This window comes from Aquarana catesbeiana, linkage group LG06 (genome assembly GCF_042186555.1).
Source record: "Aquarana catesbeiana isolate 2022-GZ linkage group LG06, ASM4218655v1, whole genome shotgun sequence".
NCBI lineage: Eukaryota > Metazoa > Chordata > Amphibia > Anura > Ranidae > Aquarana > Aquarana catesbeiana.
Window position 1 is genome coordinate 73,031,657 of NC_133329.1, and position 12,204 is coordinate 73,043,860.

Consider the following 12,204-nt stretch of genomic DNA (forward strand, 5'->3'; position numbering starts at 1 on the left):
GATGGGCTGTGATCCAAGTGTTCACTCTGACCAATCACAGAGCTCATTACAATAGTACAAATGAATGGCTTGAAACACAGCCATTCATTGTGTACAACTGTCATGTGATCTGCTGGGATTGGCCACAGTGACCACATAGTACTGGCAGCACGTGGGTACAGTAATCTAATATTGGTTGTGTCCAGTAGACACAGCGAGTGACAGATGGCACTGAAGCGCGGCCAGTGGGGCGCCCGTGAGGCACGATCATGGGAGGACGTCATATGATGTCCTCCCAGGATAATAGGGCTCCTTCCCCTGCCATCATATTACAATAGGCTGAGCAGGAAGGGGTTAAACACACTACACTGTGTGCATCTGTAATTCCATTCACCAACGGGTTTTTGAATATCTCACTACCAGTCAGTGGCATATCATCCATGTGTGCAGGGTGCTCATTGCACACGGCCCCCAAGGGCCTCCTGTCCATTGTGCCCTGACCCACCCTGCACGCCTGGATGATATGTTTGGGGATGATCGGTGTAGCGATGGGGGCACATCTTTTCATTCAGAGGGCCCCAAGTGCCGCATTGAAGGAAGGGGGGCAGGAGGCACTGCTGGTGACAGGAGAACTGACAGTTGTATTACTGGTCTGTCCTGTGGCTGAGCCGGCAGGCCTTGAGGTGTGCTGGGGATGCCTGTGCAGTAACTGCTCAGACAAGTAAAGAAAAAGAAGCAGCAAAGGAAGACTTCCACCACTGGCTTCCTCTGCTGGGCTCTGCAATAGGTGAGTCATCAGTCAGGGATTGGCAGAGAAGTGAGCAGAGGAAGTCTTCTTTTGCTTTTGTGAGATCGTCTGAGCTATCATTGCACTGGCATCCCTTCAGATGAGAGAAATCAGACCAGAAGAAAAGTGAGAGAGGGGAGTATTCTTCTACACAGGATTCCAGATGGATCGAGCACCCAGGTAAAGAGCACCAGTGTCCCCTCCCCCACTGTCTGGCAGTGCCTCCCAATCTGCCCCCAATAAGCATTAATACCCCCATCTCTCCATACTAAGCACCGGGACCACCTATCTCCCCCCACTAAGCACCAAGACCCCCCATCTATCGCCACTAAGCACCAGGACTGCCCATCTCCGCCCACTAAGCACCAAAATCCCTCTTCTCTCCCCACTAAGCCCCAAGACCCCCATCTCTCCCCACTAAGCACCAAGACCCCATCTCTCCCCACTAAGCACCAGGACCCCCCATCTCTCCCCACTAAGTACCAAGACCCCATCTCTCCCCACTAAGCACCAAGACCCCCATCTCTCCCCACTAAGCACCAGGACTGCCCATTTCCCCCCACTAAGCACCAAGACCCCTCATCTCTCCCCACTAAGCACCAAGACCCCTCATCTCTCCCCACTAAGCCCCAAGACCCCCATCTCTCCCCACTAAGCCCCAAGACCCCCATCTCTCCCCACTAAGCACCAGGACCCCTCATCTCTCCCCACTAAGCACCATGACCCCATCTCTCCACTAAACACCAGAACACCTCATCTCTCCCCACTAAGCACCAAGACATAAGGACATAAATAAAGGATCACGATAGCCAAATAACTATTCCATGTGAAAATATGATTTTGCATCTTGTGTATGAACATGTTTTAGTGAGCTGACCCCAAAGCTTTCTAAAGCTGTAACAGGATGGAGCTATGACTGTGTCCATACAGTCCCTCGTCACCCAACCTGTTTCAGCAACGTTGTTGTTTGGGAAGAGCCTTTCCAACGTATTCAAGCAATGTTACAATTACTGGGACCCTATACATATCCTCAACTTCTTACATTTTTGGACTGATACCTTCCACCAGTGGGATCTGCACAAATATTACTGAAGGACATGGTGACCCTGTTCCACTAAAATTCGTTTGATGTGCAAAAACTAAAGTGGTATATCGAGCAAACTGTGAAAAAACTAAACATAAATATATATATATAGGATTGATAACCCGCGCCTCAGATGACGTCTGGATGACGAAACGCGTAAGGCATGGCCACGTGATACGCATACGTCTTGTCCTTCTGCTTTACTTCCGGGTGTGGAGCGAGCGGTGGAACGCACGCCGCACCGCGCTGCTTTTACCCACTCGGTTTGACTGCCAACCAGGCAGCGGAGCATTGTTTTGCTTGTTTTATCAACATTTTTAATAAAGTATATATAATTTTTACGGATTCACGCGATGGGGCTCATTTTTGTTTCATATGGATGTGTCTGCGGGGAGTGACTGGAACCAGTCCGGATACCGGGAGCGGAGATTCGAATGAGGAACTTTCACCATTGCTGATACGGCTGACAGGCTTGATACCCCTGCAGGGGTGATTGCTTCCGGTGAGTGAGGGCACATTGGGGGGCCTTTGGAAGGCTGAAAGAGTTCACACCACTTAGAGCACTGCTAGATGTGTGAAGAGACTCACCATTTGCACTTTAGGAAGAACGTTTTCCAGATTTTTTCCTTTTCTTTTTTTCTTTTTTCCTTTTTTTGGGACATTCTGTGGACTTAAGATTTTATGTGCGTTTATGATTATAGGGTTTTCATGTTTATTTTTATTTTTTATTTTTATCATTGTTCAGCTATTCATGCACTATTTGTGTTTCTATGCATAGATTTATGTCTTTTTAGAATTTTCTGAGAGATTTTTTGGAATTCAATCACTTTTTTATACCCACTTTTAAGGTTTTTGTTTTTTGATCACCTCTTGTTTAACAAGGAGATAACACACATTGCACTTTATATGTATGTGGGCATCTGTCACATACACTTCAGGAATTCCCACATGATTGTGATTTTATCAATCCTATATATATATATTTATGTTTAGTTTTTTCACAGTTTGCTCGATATACCACTTTAGTTTTTGCACATCAAACGAATTTTAGTGGAACAGCGCCAATCACCCCTTTTTTGGGACTCTACTCTATTTAGAATCTCACATTGGTGTGATTCTGTGCTGGGGGGGCTGCAGTTCCTATATTACCTAAGCGCGGAGCTATTAGTTTCTTACATGGTGACCCTGTCCACTGCCTTTTTGACCAACTGGGGGGGCTTATCATCCAAATGGCGTCTTTCCCCTTCTGCACTTGGCCAATTATAAAAGCCTTGTAGGACTAATGCCGCGTACACACAGTCGGACTTTTCAGCTACAAAAGTCCGACAGCCTGTCCGACATACTTCCGGCGGACTTTCGGCAGACTTGCGGCGGACTTGTGGCAGACTTTCTAACGAACGGACTTGCCTACACACGACCACACAAAAGTCCGACGGATTCGTACGTGATGACGTACACCAGACTAAAATAAGGAAGTTCATAGCCAGTAGCCAATAGCTGCCCTAGCGTGGGTTTTTGTCCGTCGGACTAGCACACAGACGAGCGGATTTCGGGGTCCGTCGTAGTTACGACGTAAAGATTTGAAGCATGTTTCAAATCTAAAGTACGTCGGATTTGAGGCTAAAAAAGTACGTTGAAAGTCCGGAGAAGCCCACACACGATCGGATTACCAGCCAGCTTTAGTCCGTCAGCGTCCGTTGGACTTTTGTAGAGGAAAAGTCCGACCGTGTGTACGCGGCATAAGAGTCCGCTGAATTTCTACTGACAGGTACCCATCATATCAACATATTTTTGGAACAAGTCTGTTCATAACGAAATTAGTATCAGAAGTAAAGCTTACTGTGCCATTTTTTTGCATGCTATAAACAGTATACAAACATGCAACTATATATAAGTTACATCTTGCTCTCCCCTGTGTTTTATCATATGCTGTTCTCTGTCTACAGGTCATGCTCTGCAGCTGATTGCTCCAATAGCTCATCGGGTAATGATGGGGGAAGATGTGAACATTCCCTGCTCATTCACAGTCAATAACCCTCCTATCAATCAGACATTTCTTGCCATAACCTGGTACTTTCAGGGAAAGAAAATAATAAGTGTTCAGAATGCAATTGTGAAAGCGAGAGATCCTCGTCTGTCTTATTCAGGTCGGGTAGAAGATGGAATCGCCGATTTGTCCATATCAAATATAACTATAATGGATGGAGGGATCTATAAATGCTCCATACTGTACACCCCAAAGAGGGAGGAGAAAGAGATAAGACTAGAACTACAAGGTAAGCATGTTAGTCTATTTACCCAACTCTGTGTTTTTGTTTTTTTAAATCCAACAAACTTTTATTTCTGGTAAACAGGGATAACAGAAATATGACAAAATGTACAGATAGTTTTGAAATAAAGCATAAGCTTTGTGGTAAGTAGAATTCATTTTTACAACAAAATATAGACGTTCATGCTGTATACATTACGACGTACCTCATTGGTTCACAGGTGGGTGTATAAGGTGCTCTGCCATGGCTAATACAGGCGTACAGTGCTCACCAACATGCATTGACATGTACTAGAGGGGGACATGCGTGTAGCAGTGGGGGCCCTTACCTAATACTGATAGTAGGGATCAGTCAGCTCCGTGGTCTGGTACTGTTGATACCGATTCCAACCAACGGTCCCAGATTTGGTAGTATTTTGCTGTATAGTCTAATGGAGTTTATGTTGGATAAAACAGATACCCTGGTGATAGTATTAGGGGATTTCAATGAGGTGTTGAATAGAGAGTTGGACAGATTTCCACCGAGAGTCCAAGTAAACAGTGTAGCAGGGGGCCGGTTGGGTAATTTCCTGGAGGAGGAAGGCCTGTTGGATATGTGGAGGGTCCGGAATCCTGGAGCAAGGCAATACTCTTGCTTCTCTTCCTCCCACTCCACCTTCTCCAGAATTGATATGACCCTGAGGGTTTTGGAAGCTAAGCCCATATTGGTTGGAATTAATGGGGGAGCCAGAGAGGATAATAACAAAGTTAGAAGAGTTTCTAAAATTTAATGAAGGCTCAACGACAGCAGGTGTACAATGGGACACATTGAAGGCATTCCTTAGGGGTATTTTGATCCAGGGGGTGGCAGGAGTTAAGAGGAGGGCAAGGGAGTGGGAGGAGGGAATTAGGAGGGAACTGGAGTTGGCAGAGAAGCAATTTATAGAAGGCCCTACACCAGAGAAGCAGAAACTGTGGGAGGAAAAACAGGAGGCCTATAGAACAGCAGTCCTGAAGAGGGGTGAAAATAAGCAACTTTTCCAGAAACAACGGACCTTTGGGGAAGGAGAAAGTGTGGGACGTATGTTGGCCTACTTGGTAAAAACCAACTCCTCCTCCTCGACGATCCCGGCAATCAGGACTCCAAATGGTTAGATATCCTCTCAGAGTCTAGAAATCAAAGACACATTTGAGAGGTATTATGAAAATCTGTATAGGTCGCAGGGGATCGTTGGGGAGGAGGACATGGGAAAATTTTTTAAGGATATACAGGTCCCCATAGTTACTGAAGAGGATAGAGAGGGTATAGATGCGCCAATTACACTAGTTGAATTACAACAAGCTGTAAATGGAATGGCAAATCAAAAATCTCCGGGGCAGGATGGTCTCCCGGTGGAGACCTACAAGCACTACGGGAAGATCCTCCTGCCAGAGTTGCTGAAAACACTGAACTGGGCTCTGCAGGGAGGGTGTTTGCCTGTCTCTATGACCGAAACAAATATTATCTTGCTTCATAAAGAAGGGGGTGACCCACTGGAACCGTCGGCATACAGGCCTATATCTCTGTTGTGTACAGACGCCAAGATCCTGGCAAGGGTATTGGCTGCCAGACTTAACAAAATTGTGCATAAACTCATCCACGTGGATCAAACGGGATTTATTTCCCATAGGACCACGAGTATGAACATCAGGAGGGCATATATGAATCTCCAGACCCCGACAGAGAACATGGGATCAAGAGCAGTAGTGTCCCTGGACATAACTAAGGCCTTTGACAGCTTGGAATGGCCCTATCTCTGGCGGGTGCTGGAGGAGTTTGGCTTGGGTCCTGTCATTAGAAAGTGGATAAAAATACTGTATAGGGGCCCAAGTGCGAAGGTTAGGGTTAATAAAGAATTTTCAGGGAAAATATGCTTAGAGAGGGGGACGAGACAGGGATGCCCCCTGTCCCCCCTGCTGTTTGCCCTCGCTATGGAGCCACTAGCAATTCATATTAGGTCTAGCTCAAAGATTGAAGGTTTCGTAAGAAGAATAGGAGAGGAGAAGATTGCCCTGTATGCCGACGATGTCCTACTGTTTCTCGGAGACACGGGAGGCTCTCTTAGGCAGGTAATGGACATAATGGAAAGGTTTGGCAAGGTGTAAGGACTGGTGGTGAATTGGAGGAAGTCTGCACTACTGCCATTAGATAACCTTAGTGGTCCGGTCTTGTCAGGAATTCCACACTTAAAAGTAGTTTCAATGATTCGTTATTTGGGCATAAATATGTCAAAAGATCCCAATCAGTATATTGTAGACAACCTAGATCCACTACTGGGTAAATTTAGGTGTAAAATAGATATCTGGAGCCGGCTGCCCCTATCTGTAGCAGAAAGGGGCAACCTAATTAAGATGGTTTGGTTGCCTCAACTGCTGTATCTGTTACACAATTCACCGGTGTGGGTGAACAAAAAGTGGTTCAAAAAGATCGACCCACTTTTTAGGGAGCTGTTGTGGAGGAGGGGGAAGGCCAGGATCAGCCTTCAGAACTTACAGTTACCAGTTAAAGAAGGAGGGATAGCCCTCCCGCATCCGAGGTGCTATTTTCTGGCAGCACAGTTGCAGCATGTAGGGGGTGAAAGTGCTGACAGAGGTTTGTTAACTCTGGAGGCACCCCATAAAACCGTAGTGGAAGCATTGGAGGCAGACTCACTATCTGGTAGAGGCCCCACAACTAAGTTAATAACAAAAGTCTGGAAGGCAACAAAGACCTTAATGGGATATGTTGGGTTTACAGAATACGCCCCCCTCTGGCATAACAGGAACCTACAGGAGATAGTGGCTATGGGGGAATTTAAGGAATGGGCGAGGTGGGGTATAAATAGACTATCCCAGCTGTACAGAGGGAGGGTATTGAAAACTTTTGAGGACCTCCAAAAGGAATATAGCATTCCAAGACAAACATTCTTCAGGTATTTGCAAATGAGAGCGGCATTGGAGGTACAATTCAGGGTAAGTCCCCCAGCCTGGACAGATGCTGCACTGCTTCAGAGGGTGATTAAACCTGGGAAGATGAAGGGCTTTATTTCTGGAATATATGCGCAACTGTGCAAGGAAGCTATTGTCAGATCAGAGCATCTGGGCTGCAGGGAGGGGTGGGAGAAGGATGTGGGAAAGTTAACAGATATACAATGGAGGGAAATACTGGAGGTAGGACAGGAGGTTTCAGTTTCACCTGCACAGAGACTCTCCCACTTAATGTTGCTACATAGAGCATACTACACCCCAAAAAAACTATTCCGTTTTGGTGTAAGATCTGATGCCAAATGCCCCAGGTGTGGGGAGGAGGGCGACTTGATACACATGGTATGGAGGTGCCCCAAACTAGTACGTTACTGGCTGGGGGTTGTGGGCTCTATCGAGGGCAAGTGGGGGATTTCCCTGGAGACAGATGTCAGATTCTGCATTCTTGGATATAGGGCATGGAGCCAGGAGGAGGCAGCGGCTAAAATAGCCGTTTTGAGATGCCTCTACCAGGCTCGGAAGCTTATTATGCAGAGATGGCAAACAGTCCTTCCCCCTGCAGTTGATGAGTGGGTTAAAACAATAAATGATGTAATATGGAAGGAGAGAGCCCTATATATTAGAAGAGGGAATCTTAAAAAGTTTGAAAAGATGTGGAACCCGTGGTTAATAAGCGTAGGGTGTCAGGAATAAAAGGAAGCATCTGGCTTAGGGTGGGTGGAGAGTAAGGGAAGGGAGGGAGGGTTGGGGGGAAAATAGCTCCCTGTCGCCTTAGTGTACCGTATGAAGCTTTCCTGTTGGATGGGACATGTAGATGTAACGGGTGCGGGGAGGAGCGGAGGAGGGATACTTGGCCTCCTTACTAGTGGAGTATGTCTACATGAACTTGCAGATGTTTTAATATGGTGTATGTAAATTAAGAATTGTTAATAAAGATTATTTAAGAGAAAAAAAAAAAAGGATTAACGGCCGGCGAAGCTCTCAGCCAAGCAACCTACACCATGCCGCTTCAGGCCATGCCCCAACTCTGTGTGTTTAGTGCAGAATAACTTGTTACTTATTGACAGATGAAACCTGAAGTTAATTTAAAGATTAACTAAGTAGCAGGAGTATAATGTTAATATAGCAGGATATATTCACTGACAAAAACATTTCAGATGCTCTTCTCTTAATTATAATGCAATTAGAAGCCTAGTCCCAATATTTACCTAAATCTCAAAACAATACGCATGAAATATATGTGTGAGTATTAACATACGGAAATGCTTATGTTCTTCATATCTAACTTTGAATTTCATATAATTGGTTACTAAAAATATAGATTTGTTATTTTTATATAGAGAGGCTAATTTGCTCATCCTCTATCATCATCATGATCATCATCACCATCTATCTCAGGCTTATCCAACCCGCAGCCCAAGACAGATATGGATGCGGCCCAACACAAAATCATACTTACCTAAAAATTTTGATTTTTTGGATTTTTTTTGTAAATGTGTTTACACTTAGTGAACACATGCGGCCAAAGAAATATTTGACAGTGTCTCTTTACTTAAATTTTATACGTTTTATCTTCCCAAAGAAAAATCTCCCACTCTTCACAATCACGCCTTATTCATGTCATCAGTTTTCGGCAGCCCCTATATTTGTGAGCAACTATTTCCAAGGAGGATATAGACGAAGGGCAAAATTAGAAGAAAGCTAATTATCTGATGAGCACCTTGAGAATTCATTGAGGATTGTTACCACATCCATCAAACCAGATATTGATGAGTTAGTTTATCAAAAACAGTGTTAAATATCACACTAGTTTTATGTTTCCCTTTGTTACTTTTATAATAAAAGTTATTACAAAAAAATTAAGTTTTATAACTCAAGTACATTACCTATATCTGTGATTGTTAACTTTTGATCTGCCTGATTTTTTTGCTTATCAGCTATCCTTATTGTTAGTGCATTTTAGGTGCAGCCCAAGACAATTCTTATTTTTCCAATGCGCCCAGGAGAGTCAAAAGTTTGGAAACACCCCTGAACAGTGGCGACTGGTGGTATATTTTGTTTCGGGGAGGGGGGTTGGGGCAAACAATACTATCCGCTGCTGCCATCCCCACCCCCGGTCTGTCGGGTCACAGGCACACCCCCCCACCCCCGGTCGGTCACCAGCCCCGCACTTACCCCATCTAGGTCACGGGCAGTACTTCCCCTGGGCAGCGGCTTCTGTTGCATCTCTTCCCTCCTCCTCCTCAGTGGTCAATAGGATTGCTTCTCCTCTCTACCATTCGGGTGAAAGGTCTCAGGACACACAAAAAGTGTGCAATGTATTACAGTTTGTTTTGTTTAGAAAACAGTCACAGCCTGAGAAGAAAAGCCTGTCACGTGCCAGCATGCTTAGTCACAGCTATCACTTTCCAGTGAACACGGAGAAAGAGCTTTGTTGATTGGAGAGCTCTAGCTCTGGCTCACCCGGGGGCATGTTGACCCCTGCAAAAAGACCACTGCTTTCACAGTAAAGTAACAAGGTAACTGTCCTTCTTTAAAGCATGCTGGCAGGGCACAAGCTTTTCTAATCAGGTTGTGGCTGCTTTCTAAAGAAAATGAACCGTATGATTTTGCACACCTTTTGTTTTGATGCAACTTGAATGTATTTACATTTACACAGACTGTAATTCCCATAGTTTAGCACACCACTATACCTGAAAGCCGGATTACCAGTGACAAACACCAGCCACATGCTGTGCCACACTGACCCTACCACAGGTTATGGTTATCTTAATGCAAATAACATAATTTAAGATAGATATTATATTTTATTACTGAAGGAAAGGCAGTATGTTTTGTCATACTACAATAATAACAATATTCATATCCAATTCTAAACTCTAGCCATTTATTAAATGGGTACTCTTTGGCTACAGTAGCCAATACTAATTAAGTATACTGTTACAATTACAATATGTGTGCATGCATTACATGTGTGAAAAATTAAGTTAACAGATAACTGTGAAATTTTAGTTGACTATGTCTTATACAGTTTATGATACTTGCATGTTACAGCTCAACCCCAGATCAACGTTAAGGACAAATTAGTTGTCAAAAATAAAGAAGGTTCCCTGATCAGTGTCATCTCTGGATACTACCCGGTGGACATTGACATTAAATGGCTTCGGGATGGAGAAATACTGAATAACATTGTGGTGGGAAACCCTCAGAGAGACCTGGATGGGACGTACAGTGTGAACAGCTCAGTGACCTTAACACCATCTGAGGAGGACAGAGAGCGGACCTTCTCCTGTAGAGTCCAACATGAGTCTCTTATTGCACCTCTCCAGGAAGACTTCCAGCTGGTGTATGGAGGTAACATTATGATTGCTCTGTTTTTTCAGTATTATCAAACTACAACCTCAATTCCAAAAAAGTTAGAATGCTTTGTAAAATCTGCATAGACCGAATGCAATTATTTGCAAACGTCATAAACCTGTATTTTTTTCATAGCAGCAAATAGAAAACATATCAAATGCTTACACTGAGAAAATGAACCATTTCCAGATAAAAATAAGGTAATTTTGAAACTGATGGTAGCAACACGTCTCAAAAGAGTTGAGGCAGGGCAACAAAAAGCTGGCAAATTAAGCAGTATTACAAGGAAGAGCTGGAAATAAATTTTGCAACTAATTGGGTTAATTGGCAACAGGTCAGTAACATTATTGGGTATAAAGGAGGATGTCACAGAGTCAGAGTGTCTCAGAAGTAATGATGGGCAGAGGTCCACCAATCTGTGAAAAAATGCATCTAAAAATTGTTGAACAATTTCAGAAATTCAGTCTCTGGACTAAAGAGGAGATGGACCTTCTGGCTTGTTATCAACGTTCAGTTCAAAAGCCTCCATCTCTGATGGTATTGGTTTGCATTAGTGCCTATATAATTGACATCCTGCACATCAGCAAAGGCAGCATCAATGCTGAAAGAAATATCCAGGTTGTAGAGCAGAGTATGCTTTCATCCAGGCAACATCTTTTTCAGAAAAGGCCATGCATATTTCCATAGGACAATGCTAACCCGCATACTGCATCTATGACAACAGCATGGCTTTGTAGTAGAAGAGTTTGGGTGCTTAATTGGCCTGTCTGCAGTCCAGACCTTTCACCAACTAATTATATATAGGACATCTTGGAATAAAAAAATACGACAGACAAGACCTATGACTGTTGAACAGCTAGAATCCTATTTCAGGCAAGAATGGGACAAAATGTATCTCCCAAAGCTCCGGAAATGGCCTCCTCAGTTCTCAGACATCTACAGAGTGTTGGTAAAAGAAGAGGGGATGCTACACCATGGTAAACATTGCCCTATCCCAACATTTTTGAGACGTGTTGCTGTCATCAATTTAGAAATTACATTATATCTTTCTTAAAAGGCACATTCTCTCAGTTTAAACATATGATATGTTTTTTATTTCATATTGTGAATAAATGAAGGGTTTATGAGATTTGCAAATCATTACATTCTGTTTTTATGCAGATTTTACACATCGTCCCAACTTTTTTGGAATTGGGGTTGTACATAGTACAGTTGAGTGGCATTAAATCCCTGTTCTCCATATTAGGGGAATATCTAGATATTTATCTCCAACCTCTTTCAGCTAACAGTCCATCCTATCTTAAGGATAATAAGGACATTCTAAATAGTATGGAATGTGTTGGAGTGAATGAACAAAGCTAACAGTCCATCCTATCTTAAGGATAGTAACGACATTCTAAATAAATGAGATAACTGGCTTCCAGAGAAGGATGAGCGAAGAAAGTATTGCGCTCTATTCGGATGACATCTTGATTTTTTGGGGGGATACAAGAAACTCAGTGCGGGGAGCAATAAGAATTGTAGAGGAATTTGGTAGTTTTTCTGGTCTGGAAATAAACTGGGAAAAGTCAGAGCTTTTACCGATAGACCCCATAAGTGAGCCTGGAATGCCCCAGGTGGCAACTGTGGAAGCAATGACGTACTTGGGAATCGTCTTGAGGAAGGATCTAACCAATATATTAGTAAAAACCTTGCTCCACTTTTGACAAAATTTAAACAAAAGATAGGTATATGGAGACACCTCCC

General features: G+C 43.7%; 1 protein-coding gene across 1 annotated transcript in view; it reads left to right on the top strand.

Annotated features, from left to right (window-relative positions):
* Window positions 1-11,820, top strand: part of LOC141147986 (natural cytotoxicity triggering receptor 3 ligand 1-like) — a 30,631-nt gene extending 18,811 nt beyond the window's left edge. Inside the window, exons 2-4 of the mRNA XM_073635141.1 lie at window positions 3,797-4,126; window positions 10,156-10,455; window positions 11,741-11,820. Of these exons, the coding sequence (XP_073491242.1) occupies window positions 3,797-4,126; window positions 10,156-10,455; window positions 11,741-11,820 (710 nt within the window). The remainder of the gene's footprint in view (window positions 1-3,796; window positions 4,127-10,155; window positions 10,456-11,740) is intronic.
* The last annotated feature ends 384 nt before the right edge of the window (window positions 11,821-12,204 follow it).